Here is a 19,586-nt window from a genome sequence, read left to right as displayed (position 1 = left end):
TATTAGCCTTACACTGCGAAAATTAACTGAGCAATTTTTTAAATTAAATAACATGTTTATCTTTTGAAATATTAACAGCAAAATTCTATCTGTGCTTTAAATAGAAAATGCAAGCTGATTATAATTAAAAACAATCATTGGACCAAATTTTCGTAGTATAAGTAATTAAACTAAATTAAACTATGAAAAAAACATATATATTTTTAGTTTTGAAAAAAATTGGTAACGATTTTTGTATTTCAATATAATATATTCTTCCTACGAATTTTTCTCAGTGCAGGCATTTGAATGTGTGTCGTTTAAAGTGCCTGTAAGACTTAATATTAATGCGATTTAATTTATGAAGCAATTCAATTTACTTTATTAAGCAATTGAATTGTTTGTGAAATTGCTTTTGGCAATATTATTTCTGTTTGTTGTGAATTTAAATGCGAATTGAATTTAATTCGAGTATTTGAATGTTTTTATTAGAAGCTAATTCTTTATGCAAACATGTGATAGATTCGATTATAAAATGCGCTTTTCGCATCAACAATTTAGTTCGTTGCAGTTTTTATTAACATATGTGCGCCTCAAAAAATTTCCAACATAAAACTATAAAGCAGTTCCATGTTTTTTATGCCATAGTAAAAAAGTTGTTCAACCATTTTGAATTGCTTTCATTTGAAACAGTTTTTTTTTGTTGGTTTTTTTAACATACTAACAAACACACACACACATACACTGACACACACACATAAAGTGGCTGATTGTTGGCATAAAAAAAGTATTTCAAGTGCAAATAATTTTGGCGATCGGAGTGCACAGATTTTTTTGGGTTGTGTGTGTGTGCGTAAAATTTTGTTTGGAATTTTTGCAACTTTACTTGCTAAACTATTTTGAAAATTTTCATGCTGCGCTTGGCGGTGCATAAAAAAGTCACTCAGGACGTTGCAAGCGGCAAGTAGCAAGTGCTGCCAACGGCAACGACAGCAACAACAACAACGACGACAACAACAACGACAGTTTGTTAGTTAAAGAGTTGCGACTTTTTCGGCGCTATAAAAGCAAAACAATAACAGGTCGAAAGGACGAAAGGACGACAGCCTTTGTTGGTTCAATAACTTGCAGTCAATAAAAGAGAAAAAAAATAAAACAACGAAGCTAAGGCAACGTCAAGTCAATGTTCGGTCATGTCAGAGTTTACGGGGTCAGCGGGGCAGGTGGCAACGCTGGTGGGGCAGGTGGTGGTGCAGGTGGCGACGCCACTGCTTGGCTCTGCGACTTGACGCAAGCGTGGCACATTGCCAGTCTGCAGCCGACAATCGACCAGAGTGTTGCCACAATGTACGGCCGTCTGCCCGGAGCGGGGAATGTGGCCAATAGTGGTGCTGGTGGTGCGAATGCCGCACATGATAGAATCAAAATTGGCTTCTGCACGGATCTGGACAAGTCGGTGTTGGTCAACAACTTTGAGAAACGTGGCTGGCATCAGGTGAATGGCGATGATGATTGGCATTTCTATTGGGCCGGAGTGCAGACGTGTCGGAATATCTTCAGCGTGGACAGTGGCTATCGCATGCATGACAATCAGATGATCAATCATTTTCCCAATCATTATGAGCTCTCACGCAAGGATTTGCTGGTGAAGAACATTAAACGCTATCGCAAGGATCTCGAGCGTGATGGCAATCCCTTGGCCGAGAAGACCGAATCAAATAATTCAAGTGGCACGCGTTATGTGTATTTGGATTTTGTGCCCACCACATTTGTGCTGCCGGCGGATTACAATATGTTTGTGGAGGAGTATCGCAAGTTTCCGCTGAGCACATGGATCATGAAGCCGTGTGGCAAGTCTCAAGGTGCCGGCATCTTTCTCATCAACAAGCTGTCCAAGTTGAAGAAGTGGTCCAGGGAGGCCAAGGGTCCATTTCATCCACAGATTGCCAAGGAGTCGTATGTCATCTCACGCTACATTGACAATCCGCTGCTAATTGGAGGAAAGAAGTTTGACCTGCGTCTTTATGTATTGGTCGCCTCATTTCGACCCTTGAAGGCATATCTCTTCAAACAAGGATTCTGTCGCTTTTGTACAGTGAAGTATGATACGAGTGTGACGGAGCTGGACAACATGTATGTGCATCTGACCAATGTGAGTGTGCAGAAGCATGGAGGGGAATACAACACGTTGCATGGCGGCAAATGGTCGGTGCAGAATCTGGCACTCTACTTGGAAGGCACACGAGGCAAGGAAGTCACGGATCGGCTCTTTGGCGCCATCTCTTGGCTGATAGTGCACTCTCTGAGAGCCGTTGCACCTGTGATGGCCAGCGATAGACATTGCTTTGAATGCTATGGCTATGATATCATCATTGATAACGCTTTGAAGCCTTGGCTGGTGGAAGTGAATGCCTCGCCCTCTTTAACCTCGACCACAGTCAACGATCGCATACTGAAATACAAGTTAATAGACAACATTCTATCGGTGGTATTGCCACCAGATGGTGTGCCAGATGTGCGCTGGAATAAGATACCCAGTGCAGATGCTTTGGGCAACTTTGAGCTGCTCATCGATGAGGAGTTGGCGGCACAGGATGAGGCACAGAGCAGCAGCAACAACTCGCATGCCAAATCCTCAAAGCTCAGCAGCCGCTGGAAGTGACGAAAATAACTCCTATGGTTGCACAGCTACTATGTGTTTTTTAATAAATATAACTTAGACTAGACTTGCTTTTACTCTTCCCCTCTCACTTACCCTTCTCTGGATTGCTCCAGGGTCGATTGGCATACTCATCCAGGAGCAGCGTGCCACGATCGATGCTCACACTGCGTTGATTCACATGCATGCGAGTCTCCTGCTCTTCCCTTATGATAGCCACCTGAATGCTCTTCAAGTTGGCCATCAACGTTTCATCCAGCAGTGTCAGGTTGACAATCTCATCGCCATAGTTATAAAGAAAGACAATCTCACGTGCCTGACTGATGTAGAGATGTATAAAGTTGTTGTAGTGATCGTTGGCATAGAGCACTAAGGCATTCGTATCGTAAGTGCGCAGATTGATCAGCAAATTCTGGCTGAGAATTCCTTTGAGCATCTCACGTTCGCCCTCGATGCCATTGAGGAGAATTGCAGGCGTGGCTGTTACACTGAAATAATTGCGCATGAGGAACGACTCACGATTGATGAAAGTCAAAGCCTTCTCATTGATATCTGTAATTTAAGAGGGAATTTTATTTTAAAATCAAAAATAACTCACTAACTGTAATTTTTTAATATAAAAATTATTATTATTCTCCAATTTTTATTTTAAAGCTAAGAAAACGTTTTTAACTTTCATTTTGAAATAAAAAACCAGTTTTATTTTGAATCATTTATATTAAAATAAAAAAAATTTGGATTATGTGTTATTTTGTATTTCCGATGTTAAAATAGGAAAAAATGTGTTCCTTTTATTTATAATTAAGAATATGAAATTTAAAATGATTTATATTAAATTATTTATATTTATAGAAAATTATTTATATAAAATTTATGAATAGGAATTTTTAAAAAATTCCATAGTAGAAATAAAAAGCTTTGTTGCAATCCATGTTACTGTTTCCTTCACATTAATTTTTAAAATTGAAATTTAAAATCATATGTGTTTTATACGTCTAAGTAAATCAGACTATGGTGAAACATAAATCTAGAGAACTGTGTTGCTATAAAATTTAAAATTTTGATTCAAAATATATATCCCTTTATTAAAAAAAAAATAATTATATATGGTAACTTTCGGCCTTTTTAGGTAATATTTTTTTCTGGTTGTAGATTTTATTTTCACTTCCTGGAATTAGATCACAATTCCCTCCGTTCCCCTTTTCTCCCATTCTCACACTCTACTCACTTGTTTCGCAGAATTCGCCTATATGTGCCCAAGGATTGTTGCAGACACACTTAAAGCTGCTCCACAGTTCCTTGCACTGAGCACCATTGCGACAGGGCGATGGCACACAGGATGGCTTGCAGTCCTTGATAATCTCCGACAGATGCACCGACATATAGCTATAGATATCCAAGATTTCGCCATTCACCACCAGGCCACGGAAGCAGCCAATAAGTCCGGCTTTAACAGACAGTTTTTTAAGCAGATCGCTGTGAAAAAAAATAGAACAGAGGTTGGCAATTGATTAGGGATTATTTTATATTATGACCTTGTTATTTGATATTCAATAAGTTGACTTATGCTGTGCAACGGCATTTGCAGCTGCAGTGCAAATAACAAAAAAAAAATATCATCACGACCCCAGAAACTCAACTTTATCTGACTTTATGCAAATAAAGTATGACCCCCAAGTCGACAGTTTGGTCGCACAATCCCAATGTTGATGCGACCGCGACGCCTTTCAGCTTTCAAGTTTGCCACCAGCTGTAAATCGAAGCAGACGACGAAGGAGAACCAAAAAGGACGCAGCATCAAAGGACCGACATTGACAACGATTGCAAGTAGCTACAATCGCTGGCAATAGTGACTAAAGTTTGCCTCCCACTCTTCCCGCTTCTATTTCCATTTTTTTTCCAAACTTTTTCTTAGTTTTCCTATTGCCATTCACCCTACTTAAATTCTTTTTATACTCTCCCTGAGCTTGGGCAACTTTGACAAAGTTAAATATTAAATTAGTTATGAGCTAAAGTTGCATCTTGCTTAGTATCTATTTCTAATTATTACAATCTGCATATTTTCGCTTTTACTACGTCTAGCTCTTTAGTCAGACTTTGTAAAAGTTAGACCTGTTTCATTTCTCAGCAAAATAATAATTAAAATTATATGAAATGTATACAACTTATTAAGTATTTATTTATGACAAAAGTATAACGAAAAGTAAAGGTTTTTAGGATTTAAACCATACTCTTTTCAAATATAGATTCTAATTTGAAATACAAATAGAGAGAATATTAAAAGTTTTTGACATTATTTTAGTATTGTAGTAGTGTCAAAATCAGCTGGCTTTATTTAAATTAAATTGAATATCTATTTGTACCAAATAAAGTCACCAGCATGAAATCTATAAAGAGTTCTTAAAATTAATTCACTTTTTATATAGTGTAAGGGCATCACTACATCGTCTATGCTCCGCTTACCCTTTTGTCTGGCTTCCTAGAACTTATAACCGTACTTTCACTTTTTTTTCACCAATTTGCAAGCTTCGTTCGCTTTCAACTTTTGTGCAAAGCATTCCGCATACCCTCTCAACCCAATATCAGACCTACCCTTTTTTTTGGTAGCAGTGCTTGGTCTCGCTGTGTTGGCCAACAATGAATTGGCCAATAAAATCTCAAGTGTAAGCTTTTGAAAATTAAAGTGGCGGAAATGTCTTGTTTATACGCGTTCAGCGCCAAACGAAAGTTGCTCAAATGTCTTTCTAAATTATGTAAATTTCATTACAAGTCGCCGACGAGTGTTTTCTGAGAAAAGCTCTAAGCAAAATTAAAATTCTTGTTTTAAATAAAAGAAATTCCCAACTCGCATTGGGGTTTCACTTTTTCCTTTTCTTTTTTCTCTGTCATTTTCCGTCGTATTCCCCCATTTTATGACCATTTCTTTTAAGTTTGTCACCGCTTTGCTTGTAATTGTTTGCTAAGTTGTGTAATTGTTCTTTAAGCGTCAAAGTTATTGAATAATGCCAAACAAATTGGCCAGCAGCAATGGCAATAAGCAACCCGTTAATACAGCGTATCCTTACGGTCCAAACGACATTGAGAGAGAGAGCGAGAGAGAGAGAGAGAGAGAGCGAAAGAGTCCTTAACGTAATTGCAATCTGCAGCTTGTACTCTTAAGCTCTTAAGTCATTAGTTTTTTTGCCAACGTGTGCTGCATTTTTTGTGTGCATGTGTCACATGTTAATTTTTAATACCCTATAGAAAACAGATAGCTTAAAAAGCGTCTAATGAATTAACAAATTGTTGTAGTTGCAAATATGCTAGTGAGTAAATATTTACTCAACTGCTGGATGATTTAAGCTTTCCCACATTATTTTGCTATATATATTTCATTTCAACCCCATTGAACTCAGTGCGTATTAGCGTTAGAGTAAGTAAATTTAGTATGTAAGTACTTCTATGCTGTATATTTTAAAAATGTATATTAAATTTTAAATAGCTATTCAATTTCTCAACATAATCTAAAAAATAAGAAAACATTTGCATGTTAATTACAGTTATTTTAAAGGGTAACCTACTGTTTATAGGGTACTAGTACGTCGAGCACATTTTACTTGCTCATTCTCACTTGTTTTTTTCGCTCACTCATACTCTCAACGTCAGCGACAGGCAGCATTGCGCATACGCCACGTGTTACAGCCAAAGAGGTAAGGGACAGAGGAGGTGAAATGGGTTTCGGGCGACGCGTTGTAAAATGAAATTTAGCGCTTTGCCTTGCAAATGATGTGCCGTCGACTGGCTGACACTTGGCTAAAAGGATTTGCACGCTTGCTGGCCGCCGAAATAAAAATATACAACAACAAAAAAGCGTAAATGAAATAAAATTGCACAAAATTAAAGAAAAAAAATATAAAAAAAAAATAGAAGAAACTTGACAGCCTATAGAAGACAGACAAATTGTGGGAGGGGGTAACTGCACTTCACACAGACAGGGGGTGGGGGGTAGGGTATAAAACGGATAGAGAGGAAATCCTATTAACGTTGCAAGCGCGCAAAGTGCGAAGCAATTAAGAATTTATTTAACACCGTCACAAGCAATTAAGCACTTTTCATTCATTCATGGCCGCTGCGACATACACGACACGCGACAACCGACAAACGACAAACTGACAGCCGACAGTGACACATTTTCCCCAATGGCGGCCAACGTTGCATCGTTGCATCGTTTGTTGTTGCTGTTGCTGTTGTTGTTGTTGTTGTTTTCCTGTTTCCTGCAGCGTGTGCGGCAAATAATTCGCATATTTGGCACGCCACTTGTCTGTGTTTTTGGCCACGGCATGTGCCGTACCCGCCGGGTAATCGATGACCATGCAAATGATCAACAGGACATGGGAAACAGGACACGAGATAGCTGCTGCTGCTGTTGATGCTGTTGATGCTGCTGCTATTTCTAAAACAACATGACATGGCCAGAACCGCTGATAAAAACCCGATTACAACAATCATTAGCAGCATTTTCACATTTTCCACTTTAGCTTTGGCTTTGGCTTCAGTCTGCTGTTAACAACACAAATTGGCGAATATATTTTGCCGCTGCTATTTAATATTTTTAAATAGTTTTTGTCTGCAAGAAATTGACTCGCTGGATCAATTAAAAGTCCATCGGCATTATTCTACTTTAATGTGTCCCACTGCATTAAGGTAAAGTCTCTTCTCGCCCGTGTCTGCGTCAATATGTTGATTAACTCATTTATTTATGAGCTGGCACTGATTCCGCTTAATGGCTTACTCTGTATCCAGTCAGAGAAGGCTGCCTTACAGCCTTGTTGAGCCCTTGTAAGGGCCAAGTGCATCAATAAGTCTATACCACAGACTTAACAGAAGATGGAGTATATTGTTTGCTACTGTTAAATTTATGCTTTAAATAAGTATAAAATAAAGTAAAAATTAGGTGGCATTATTTAAATAATAAATTGAACTAGTTTAATTAAGTGTTGTTAAAAAAAAATATCAAAATAAGTTTCAAAATAAGCTGAACATAAAAGTTAATAATTTTCAAAAATATATTCGACAATTTTGAACACAAAACTGATCCTTTGAAAAGAAATAAGTCTCTGATTAAGTATATGTAAATTCTACATAACTGCGAAGAATAAAGTGAATGAAGGCAACAAATTATGATTCGAAATTTGGAAAAACCAATCGTTAATATTTTGAAAAAATTCAATACATTTTTTTAAGCCTACATTTTTTGATATTTAGACGAATTTAGCTTTCAAATAAGGAGTAACTGTTAGTCAATCACTCATAATTGTGCATTTATTGCATTATATGTGTTCTTGGTCTTGTAATTTTACGCTGTTTTCCCATTGCCCTCTCACGGATGCTTCTTTTTATTTTGTATAAATAAATTGAACTCATTAATTGGCTGAGTGAAAGGCGCTTGGTTCGGCCGGGATTTGGTCTGGGTATATATAAAGCAGAGCACTTTACCGTTAATTACTCTGCGTGTTTACCGCTCATCGAAATTTGATGAATGGGTCGCGATGCGGTGCTTTCCTCTTTCCTCTTCCCCCCTCCCCGCGCAACTGGTTTGAGGTTAAGTGCAAATGTGTACACATTTTCTTCATTACTTTTTATATTTTCAATTTGATTTTGCACATTTTTAATAATTAAACAGAGACACACACACACACACACTCACTTGATATACTCGCTGCTTGTTAAGTGGCCCAGACCAAAAACTCTTTGCCCCAACGCAGCTGCCACATCAAGTTCCCTTCTATCTATGAGTGTGCACAACTGTCTGTCGTGTGTGTGTGTGTGGGTGTGTGGCAAAAAAACAACTTTATAAATTATGCCAATCAAGCATAAGCGCGTTTTAAGTGCGCCCCAACTGCCAACTGCCAAAGGGGCAACAACGCAACGCAGCGCAGCAAATGGGGTAAAAAAAAAACGCGCGCGAGTTGTGCGCGAGTTTGGGGCGACTTTTGACGCCAGTCACCTTCCCCAGTCCCCACGCGCTTTATGCCATGGCTTGATTATTGATAATGACTTTGAAATGAATTTCCAGCGGGAAGTTAATTTAATTATGGCAATTCTTTTGATACGAGTACTTTGCGAATAAAGCCAGCGTCTATGTGGTGCAAATGAGTTGGTCGACGAGTGATTGTGGTGCTATTTTAAAGAGGGCTTGGTAACTGGATTAAAATACATTTTAATAAGCAGTTTTTGTAATTACACAACTGTTCGAGTTTACTTTAGTTTGACAGGAGTGAGCACAGAGAAAGCAAATATACTGGATAAAATTAAAAAAACTGTATTAAAAAATCAGTGATCTCGTATTTTCACTCAATTAGCTTTCATTCAAAATTTGTACTTCCCAGGTTATCATAAGAATTGTGTACTTGAATTAAATATTTTATGCTAAAATCATGCTAAAATTTGAATTTTTTAAGCTTGAATTTTGGAATGCTTTATTTTCTGTTCGATTGAACAGAGTTCTCAGGAATTCTTTAAATATATTTGACATATTAACCTATTCTGAATACATACATATCCAGTATGTGCTAAAATCATGAATATTTTAATTGAATTATAGCGTAAATTTTTTCTGTGTAGCTTAGTTCGATTGAACAGATTTCTAAGGAATTCACGCCCAGTATTGAGACTTGGGAGTGTTATAATCATTAGCCTAAGGTCATCACTTTGACTGTCTGCTTGTTGCAACTGCTACTTGCCACGTGCTGTTAGCTGGCAGTTAGTCGCGCGTTTATAATTAAAACGTAATTGCCGCAATAAATTGCATAGACCGCAATGGCCAATGTCGAATGTCCAATGTCGAATGTCCAATGTCCAGAGAATGGTCAACAATTGAGAGATGGCCGCGAGTTTTTGCACTGTGGTTATTATTACAGCTGCCCCAGTTGCCGCAATTGCGTTGCAAGCAGCCATAAAAACGTTGTGCCACAAACCAACAATGGTTCCTATATCAAAGTCGTGTTGCAAGTACTTACAATGTGGCGCCACCAATGTACATGCTGCCCTCGAATGGTCCAAACTCCTCCTCGGGCAACAAATCGAGCATCTGGTAATCGGTATTTATCATGAAGCGCACATGATATTGGTTATAGTCAATCCATATTTTATGCCATTCGCCGCCATTCAACCTGCAACAATTAACGATAATCGATTGGAATTGCTTACGAATTGGCATTTAGTGCCATTGAATGATCATCATGCTCATCATGCTCACCATGCTCATCAACAATGGACAATGGTTTGTTCCACTTACCTGCGATGAGAGTTAATCACGAGTTCCCTTGTGGTGCCGGTGCTGAGGGTGAAATTGAATGTCAGTTGATAGTCACCAGTTAGGGCGACCATAAACGAGGGATGGTGTGCTCTTATGGGTGGCTGGAACAACAGTATCGCCTTCTCGCCGGTGGTGCGAAAAGAGAAGGCAATGTCGCCCTTACGCCAACCGGGCACCTCAATATACGACTGCGATGTTGTAAAGGTGACCACGTACTTCTGTGTATCTGTTTGAGTCGAAAATTGTAGTCACTATTCGTTGGGTTAGCTGCCAACTCACTTGTCTCCACGCACTCCAGGGGGCCAAGTGTGATGCGGCCCTGGGCCTCATCATCGAGATCCTTCTGCTGTAGGAAGTACATGTTGGTAATGCCCAAACTGTGCGGTTCCTGATAGTAGCCCTCGTCCGAATTCCATTTGTTCTCTTTCACATCACAGTTGCATGATTGATTCGGGTCCACGCACGTCTTGTTCACGGAACACGGACAGGCGCCTCTGTTCCCCCGAAAAAGGCCAGACAAAAATTACAATAACAAAAAAAAATAGGTGAAAGGCATTAATAAAAGAAAAAAAAGAAACAAAAAACCATACTAGGACGCATAGATTTGCATGCATTTAAGGAGGTTCTGTCGACAGAGCTGCCGGCAATTTGACGAGTCCACTTTGAACCGACTGAACCGACTGAACCGAACGAGTGTTGGGGGGAAAACCACTCGGTCTAAGGATTCCTTTCGGCGATTTATTGTCGGCATTTTTGTTTTGCAATTTATAAGTGCTACTGTATGCTTAAACTGTTTTCTATAAATGGGTATTTCGATTTGATGGATTGACAAGTAACATGCGTAGCTAAAAGATTAAATTTTCTAGGAATATACTCCATCATCATTTAGTGAAATCTTTTGCTATGATTTAATGTTCTGATTATATAAAATGTTAAACATTTTGTGAGATTTTGTACAACATAAAATATTTTAGATTTATCGAATACTAACGGTAACTTGTATTTCATTTGACAGATATATTATTATGCAAATGGAATTATAAGTATTTGATAAAAACCAACAAATAATCATATGATCTCATCAGAAAAATATAAGAATGCACAGCAAATGCGCTGCTTCGAGTCAAGTCGCTGAACACAAATAATATATAATTTATAAAAAGTGATATTATTGTAGATATTATTGTTTATCAAAGTTGCACAAACTAGCCGCCTGATTTTTTTAGATTTTATATTGTTAGTAGTTTAATTATTACTCTAGTATACTTTATAAATGGACAGATTTCTTTCCATTTTAAGTCGCTGAACACAAATAATTTATAATTTATAAAAAGTAATATCAAGGTAATGTTATTGTAGATATTATTGTTTATCAAACTTGCACAAATTAGCTGCCTAATTTTTTTAAATTTTATATTGTTAGTAGTTTTATTATTACTTTAGTATACTATATAAATGGACTGATTTCATTCTATTTCAATTTCATGCAACACAAACTTGAGTTGACATTTTATCAACGCTATAGAGTATTAAAAAAGCCATTTACTGCTCATGCGTTTACGGCTGTCGTCATGTTTGTTTTTAGCTGCTGTACGTATGCGGTTTGTGAATGCATGTGCCACATCCGTTTCCGCTTTAGCGGCAGGCAACGGAAAGCAAAGCCTCAACCAGAGCTAGAGCTAGAGAGACCACAGAAGAGAGAAACCAAAACCAGAAGCAGTGTGAGTCTGGCAGGCAACAAGCAAGCAAACAAACAGACAAACAAACAAACAAACGATGCTGTCAAATTTTGAATGAGTAAAGACCAAAACTACGATCCAATGATGGATGGCTCAATGGGTTGCAGTCCACAAAAAAAAAAAAAAAAACAGAGAGTTAACTCGCTTCGCTTCTCTATATGTATTTCTCTATTTTTTTTTAAACTTCTGCTGCTACTGTGCTTGTTTTTGTTGTTGTGCTTTTTCTTTGGTTAGACTTTGGCTCGACTGTATAATCACACTCACACACAGACAGACTGATTTTGGTTTTTGGAATTGTGCTAAAACGTAGTTTGATATTTCAGGACGCACATTCGTTCCATAAAAAAACCAGGAGAGAGAGAGAGAAAGAAAATGAAATGAACACTGTTTAGGCTCTAGAATTGATTTAGTAAAAACGGAAATTAGTGACGCACACCGAACCAGTGAAAAAAGCAGGCAAAAAAGCAACTTTAAATTGCTGCCAGCAGCTGTTGTCTACTTTCCAACGCATGATGTATTGTCAAAGTCCTTTTTGGGACGGGGCAAAGAAATTAGGCGTAAAGACTAAATTTCTGCACAAAGCCATTCATTTTAAAAAGGCTGCCATAAGAAAAATTACCCAACAAAAGTTGAGAAAAAAAGAGTTGTTCGACAATATGGCGGCAATACACACACACACACACACACACACACACACACACACACAGACACACACAGATACACATGAGCGAGGACTCAGTCATAAACCTTATTAGCGCTGAGCCGGAAACATATTTGCCCGACATAAATAGAACTCAGCCTTTTATGCCCATATAAGTATGCTATGCTCTTTTGTTTTGCACTTTTGCAATTTTGTATTTTGTTTCAGATGTTCTTTACTTTGGTATTTGCCATAAATTTTTTCCCTGCCTTTTATTACCAATTCCGACTGTGCTCAGGAGTTGGCAATATGAAGTGTCTTTTAACGCTTGTGTTTCTCTTTTAACCAGATGGAAGTGAATTTGTAAGACTCCATTTGCTGTTGCCTTTGTGCCTTTGACAAGGTGAACTTTTTGTTAAAAGAGTTTCTATTAATAAGCCGCTTTTTATTACTGCTAAATAATTATGTATAGTTCAATAATCAATTTCTTTGTTATAGATGGACTTACTCAATTCAAAACTTATTTAACTACTTCAAAATAATATTTCTTATGAAACTTGTCTCTAAAAGTGTAGCTAAAAATCTAGTTATGGCCTTTAACTTTTTTTAAAATCAAATATCAGCTATATTTTTCATATTAAAATTTTTTTATTTAGGTAACTGAAAAACTTGTCAATTTATTTTATTGCACTTCTTTAATTTTTTACATTTCTAAACTTGGACTAAATTAAAATGTTTTCTCCATATCACTTTCACAAACTTTTCTTTGGTTTTTTCATTATTAAAGTTTCTTAATTCTTATTTTTGATAGTGGCGGAAGGAGATAATTCCATTTCGTAGTGCACTTGAAATTCGGCTTATGAACATTAAAACTTATCAAACTTCTTCTTCTTCTTGTTGTTGTTATGCAACATTCGCTTGGGGTTTCAGCGCCATAAAATGTTATGCTCCAATGAATAGAAACAAATGCCGCACATATAACTTAAGCAAAGGCTTGAGAGAAGGCGGTGGGAGTGGGGGGGACGCAATGAAGTAGGCAACAGTTTTGTGACACACACACATGTACACACATTTGAAAAATCAAATTTGAAGAGCTAAGCCAACAGCAGGCGGTCACTTGATGTTGACCAGTCAACCAGCAACAACAGCAACAGCAACAACAGAAGCAGAAGCACAAGCAGCATGACAAATTAAGCAGCTGACATACACATACACACACACACAGACGCATAAAAACATGCACACTTTGTTGCAGCTAGACAGGCTGACAATTGTAGAAGTGGCATAAGAGTTGCCCCTTTTGCTTGCAGCTGACACAAATGTACGCAAATCGATGCGTTATGAAACTGAGTTACTCTCTATTTATGTGTATGTGTGTGTGTGTGGCACACACATGTGTGTAGATACACTGCTCCCGTGTGGATAAATATGTCAGTTAGCATTAAGTGTAGGCACAGGCGTTTATATTATGCATGTTCGAGCAATTAATTTAAGTTTCATTTACAATTGAAATGGCAGAACAAATGTGGAGGTGAAAGGGAGAGGTCGGTGTAGCGGGGAGGGGGACAGCAGTAACTGCCCTCAACTGTTGGCCGTTTTGAAATGAAGGATTTATATTGTTGGATTACCACACGTATGCAGTGTCGGAGCAGAGGCAGAGCGATCCACTGGAGCAGAACGTGCCACACATTTCCACACAGGGCCAGACCAACAAGTTAAGCAAATAGACTGCAACATTAATTGTGTGGCCTGTGGTCGACAGTTGCAGCAACAAGGGGCATGCACCACATTGCCAGCCAGCGACCATTTGTAGGCACAGACCGTCGACTGGACATTGGCCGAGACGGCACAGTGGATAACATTGTGGGAGTCTATGCAAATGATCCAACAATGGCACAAGTAATAATGGGCTAGTCAAGTGTGCTAGACTGAGAGATACCACCCTGTGCCCACATATTAAAATACACATATGGGTATTAACACATTGAGGCATGATCTACAAAAGCAATTGTCTGTATTTCTTAAAAATAATACTAATGCTTTTTAATTAAAAAATTATTTACTTTATATTCTTTTTTTATGATATAAAGTAGAGATAATATTTTTTAAAATAAAAATTATTATTTGTTGATTTTTATAAAAAAAAATTGAAAAATAAATCTTATTTTTTGACAAAAATATTATGAAATAATAATTTAATTTTAAAATTTGTTTGATATATGTTGATTTTTATAAAAAAATTTAAATTTAAATTTAAATAATAGTTTAATTTTCATATTCTTTTAAAAATCATGATATTTTTCTTATATTGAATTTTTATTATAAGAGTCAAAGATAAAAATAATTTTTATTTTTAAAATAAAAATTTAAAGTCAAATTGTTGTATTATATCTTTATAGTATATCTAAATTTTAACCATTCCTCAGAATTTATTTTTCAGGTTAGTTTTTTTTAACAAGTGCTTCTTATTAGCGATATTATTAATATTAGCGATAGCGATTTTATTAATTATATTATTTTTGGATAATATGAGATAAGATATATGAAATGTTAAAACAAAAAAATATATGAAATTAAAGAAACTCTTAGGCCTTTCTATATGTATTTAAAAAAATGTCAAAAGATAAACAGACGGACGAGCAGGGTTATATATACTGTGCTGATCAAGAATATGCAGATTCTTTAGAGCTGACTCTTTCCGTCATTTAAAAAATATTGCACAAAGCTAAAAAAATGCTGTTTTAAAATCAATTTTTGTTTTAACAGCATGCAATATTTGAACTAACCGCCCCACTGTGCCTGCAATTCGGTGGCATGCAGCGTCGGCCGCACGTAAATCACAAATACGCCGTACCCGAAGTTATAGTAGTTGGGATTGTGGATGACAGCCACTCAACTAAGTTCGCTTACCTCTTGACATTGCCGAGAAAGTCGACAGTGAGATTCTTGGCCGAGGACGTAAACCACGTGGCTGAATGGAGTTCCAACTGGGCGCGATAGCAATCGTATTTGATGTATTGCGTGCAGTAGAGTGAGTGTGATATCAGCTCTTGCAACATGTGTGGTGAGAATTCTCTGTAGCGTATAGTGAAACTAAAATCGGATTCCCGAGACGACCGCACATCCACCTGACTGGGCAGATTGTGTTCCACAATTGTTTTGGTGGCATTCTCGAGACTCTGAAAATCGCACTTGACATGGGCGGGCGGAAAGACGCCATTGCCATCAATGTCAATGAGATAAACATCGGATTTGGTGAAGCCCAGCAAGGCCAGCTCCTCACACGTCTTGCGATACTTGGTGAAGTGACAATTCTTGCCAATGTAACCCGTGTGCTTGCAGTCGCAGGTGACGCGATCATCCTTGACAAAACACTTGCCACCATGCTCACAGGTGTTGGGTCGCTTGCAGGGATCAATATAGTTGCAATTATCCAAGGCCACCTCGCCCACAACTCGCTCCGTCTTGACCACATGCCTCGGCTCAATCAGATGGCCATTAATCTCAATGTCTCGAATGCAGCCAACCAATCCCATGGCCGCTGACTTGAGACTGCTGCCAATGATCAGCTTGTCGCCGATGTTAAAGGTCAGTCCGAACATTTGACTGAGCGTATGACGATAGTCGACGGTGAATCGTATCTCACCTTTCTTGTAGTCCAGCTCGACGCTGTGCCACGATGTGGCACGATTGATTTTAATGGTTGTCGAGTGGGTCACATTGTTGTTGACATCGGGCACAAGATCAAAGCTCAGCTTGTCCGAACTTAAGCGTATCTGCGGCGGGCAAGTTGCATGTTGCAAGTTGCAAGTTAGCGCCGTCCATTTTGTAATTTCCGTTAGTTTCACATTTCCGGCGCACGTTATCGACAGTTTATCGACGATTCAGTTTTTTTTTTGCGGGTTTTTATCGCGTCGTCGTCATCATCATTGTTGTTGCCGGATGTTGCACGTTCAGGTAAAGAGAGTGTGGCATTAGTGTGTTGCAAAATATTAGTTTTGTCATTGCAATCGCAGAACGCAGCGCATGTAAAATAGACAGAAAAATACGTAAACTCTGTTAGCATTAATATCTCAAATTGCGTGTGTGAAAGTGTGTGTGTGTGTGTGTGTGTGTGTTGAAAATAAATCAAAATTGCCAAATGCCCACAATATCCACAGTACACCCTCACACACACACACTCGACTGCTGATGCATATATTTCAATTTTGAAATGCCTTTGTGCATTAGGCAAGCTTAAATCATATTACGCATACGCCGCGTAGTCGCATTTTCGATTTACATTTGAACGCAACAATGCAACAACTGTTGGCTCTGTTAAATTGTTAGCTATTTAGTTTGCAACAATAGCAACAACAACAACAAACTGTATACTATTTGCACTGACTAAGCAGATATCTGTGAGTGCGTATGTGCCATTTATGACACGTTCAATTCTCCCTCCCCCCTCTCTTCAATCCACACATTTAAATTTATGGGCGAGAAAATTGAATCGACTTTATAAGTTCAGCCAATTGCTCTAATAAATAGTATTTGGAGCCTAGCAATCTTTATGTTTATTTCAATGAGAGAGCTGCGAATTTGCATTGATCAGTGAGTGTTTTGTCAGTTTTAAATCAGAACAGTACAGTCGCAATACATATCCATTTATTGATACATATATTTATTTGCTCTTTGCTTTTTTGCTTCATTGTGAATTTGAATTTTTCCTCGCATTTTCGCGCTTATGGAAAATGGCAAACACTAAAATTTTATTGCATATTTCATTAGACTTTTGGCAGCGTGTTATATTTTAAGGCAAATAGTAAGCACATACATACCGATACACAGAAATACACTAGCAAATACTGACAATATTTCAAATGTGTTTTTATTTGTTGTTGTTTGACTATTTCGACCATTTGGGCGCTGTCAATAAATTCGATTTTCGATTTGTGATTTGCAATTTATGCGGGCCAACTCCAGTTTCATTTACATACACACACACACACACACGCATACACACACATTGACAACCGCCCTCAACTGTCAAGTGAATGCGAATTGACATTTTGTGTTGTGTACTTTTTTGTACCATTGGATATTTATTAGTTTGCTAAACGCTACACAAAACGCAGGTGGTAATTTTGTGGCCAGGCCGACAAACATTTAATAAATAAATAAATTGCCCATCAATAAAGTTGCTACAAAATACAAAAAATCGAATAACAATTATATGCACATACATAAACACATATGTGGGATTTAAGGCAAGTGTTCAGTGTTTGCATATTTGTGCAATAAATCCAAATATATATACACTATATAAAACTAAAGGTACTTACTCGCCTGAGCATATTTTATGCGCTTATCACAACATTTTGGCAATTTCAATTTGTGTCGAAAAATATTATTAACATTTTCTGGCATATGTGCAATCAATTTCGTATTAATTTTGCGGCCATACACATACATAACTACACGTAAATCATCAGGCAATTTCAATAAGCCAAAAAGCCAAATGGAAAACTAAACGGCTTTCGAGCATAAATATTCATTGCTATTACAACATTTTACGAGATGGCCAGCAATTTGTCTTATCAACTTCAACTCTAACCCTTCATCTAAATTCTATTGACATTTGAGTTTATTTTCGAATGGAAACTGAAATAGAATGGAGATGGGAGAATAACAACGGATGTGGACTTGCCAAGGCAGCAATCAAAAGCAAGAAAGTCAACAATAAAATGCAAATAAATATTGCAGCTACATATATACACATGTGTATATATATAAATGTATGTGTGTATGTTTATTCCTCTAGTGTATTTCGAAAATGTCAAGTAACCAAATAAACGTTCGAGTCCTGAACGTTTTGTTTGTTTAAATATAGATAAATGCCACTGACATTTATACAAACACACACACACACACACACACACTTACACATGCAAATGCTGCATAATCAAGTGTCTGTGTCTGTGTTTATGTCTTTGTGGGGGGATGCCCAAAAGGGGGAGTGGCAGCTCCTCGTTTGAGTGACATTAAGCTGTTGAGGGCTATTTTTGTGGCCAGTCACAACGCACTTTTATATGCAGCGCAATCTTGATAACGCAATCATAATAAATGCCTCATCTACTTTTTGTGAATATTACACAAATTGTTGCACCAATCTCATAAATCTATGCAAATTTCCAACATACTCGTAAAATAAAGATTTTCAACTGAAACGGAGACAGCTCATAATACATCTAATTCACTAGAGATCAAAATCAGCTCACAGCGTGTTCTGTGAAATATAGTAGTTTCAAAAGTGATAAAAAGATGAATTGGATAACCGTTAAGCTTAGATTTAAAAAAAACTATTAAATAGACGAAAAAAATTGGAAAATGGAACTATGATAGAGAAAACCGCGTTGAAGGAAATTTTGTTCCAAAGTTTTGTCTACAATAGACTATAAATGCTGAAAAAAATTTGTCATAATTTGTCATTCAAATTTAATCAAATTATCGAATTTTAATTCTTGGCAAAAACTAGTCAACATTTTCGTTTTTATGATAAAAAAAAGAATGCAAAAAATATTTAAAATGTTAAGCATGCTATAATTTGTTATTAGATACGTTTTTCTACTGTTTAAAATTAGATATAAAGAAGATACAATATATGAAATTTCCATATACAATTATCAATGTTTCTTTTTCAAAGTATTCTCTGCGGCGAAACTGTTTTGCGGAAAACGCTCCGAGCTTGGTCCCTGATGCATTATTGTATGCTTAGCTCGTTCACACGCCCATCTACACACACACACACACACATAAACACACATGCACATACATTTGTACATTTGATTTGCATTTCGCTTGGCCTCAAAACATCGTTTGCTTAGTCGTCTTAAGCACACGTTGACGTTGACGACGACATCTTTGCCCTGGTCTCTGCTCAGCTACGTCCAGCAGTTGCAGTGCACAATTTACACACACTCACACACACGCGAGACGTCTGTGTGTGCAATTCATAAGCTGTAGAATATATGCTTGAATGCTTCAACGCACACACTTACCTCCCAGAAGCCATTTCCGGCACTGGTCGTGACGTCACTGTAGGCTAACACCGCGCCGGGTCGACTGCTGCGGAAATCGAATTTAATATTAAATTCTTGGGCTTGATTTATGGGCCACCAAATGTGTGATGTCGCAAAGGGATAGGTGATGGGTATGACATTCACTTCATTCTCATGGAATTCAGCTTCCAGAACTCCTGCAACGAAATTGAAATGGCAAATGTTGAGTCGT

At 37.5% G+C, this 19,586-nt stretch overlaps 2 protein-coding genes across 8 annotated transcripts in view; one reads left to right on the top strand and one right to left on the bottom strand.

Moving 5' to 3' along the window:
- Positions 1 to 19,586, bottom strand: part of LOC117788614 — a 70,937-nt gene that overhangs the window by 23,071 nt on the left and 28,280 nt on the right. For all 7 annotated transcript variants that reach the window (XM_034627425.1, XM_034627426.1, XM_034627428.1 and 4 more), the window contains 7 exons: positions 19,355 to 19,551; positions 15,225 to 16,090; positions 10,215 to 10,429; positions 9,915 to 10,161; positions 9,637 to 9,789; positions 3,867 to 4,114; positions 2,735 to 3,190 (listed from right to left, as the gene is read on the bottom strand). In XM_034627425.1, the coding sequence (XP_034483316.1) occupies positions 2,735 to 3,190; positions 3,867 to 4,114; positions 9,637 to 9,789; positions 9,915 to 10,161; positions 10,215 to 10,429; positions 15,225 to 16,090; positions 19,355 to 19,551 (2,382 nt within the window). The remainder of the gene's footprint in view (positions 1 to 2,734; positions 3,191 to 3,866; positions 4,115 to 9,636; positions 9,790 to 9,914; positions 10,162 to 10,214; positions 10,430 to 15,224; positions 16,091 to 19,354; positions 19,552 to 19,586) is intronic.
- Positions 713 to 2,703, top strand: LOC117788617 (probable tubulin polyglutamylase TTLL1). Its single transcript, XM_034627433.1, has one exon. It carries the CDS (start codon positions 1,163 to 1,165, stop codon positions 2,639 to 2,641), a length of 1,479 nt encoding a protein of 492 aa, XP_034483324.1. The 5' UTR covers positions 713 to 1,162; the 3' UTR covers positions 2,642 to 2,703.

Source organism: Drosophila innubila, assembly GCF_004354385.1.
Source record: "Drosophila innubila isolate TH190305 chromosome 3L unlocalized genomic scaffold, UK_Dinn_1.0 0_D_3L, whole genome shotgun sequence".
NCBI classification, from domain to species: domain Eukaryota; kingdom Metazoa; phylum Arthropoda; class Insecta; order Diptera; family Drosophilidae; genus Drosophila; species Drosophila innubila.
Note: the sequence above shows the minus strand (reverse complement) of the source record. Positions and strands in the feature narration are given on the sequence as shown.

Excerpts from the sequence above, each read along its gene's own strand:
- LOC117788617 (XM_034627433.1), top strand. The coding sequence starts at position 1,163 with ATGTTCGGTCATGTCAGAGTTTACGGGGTCAGCGGGGCAGGTGGCAAC.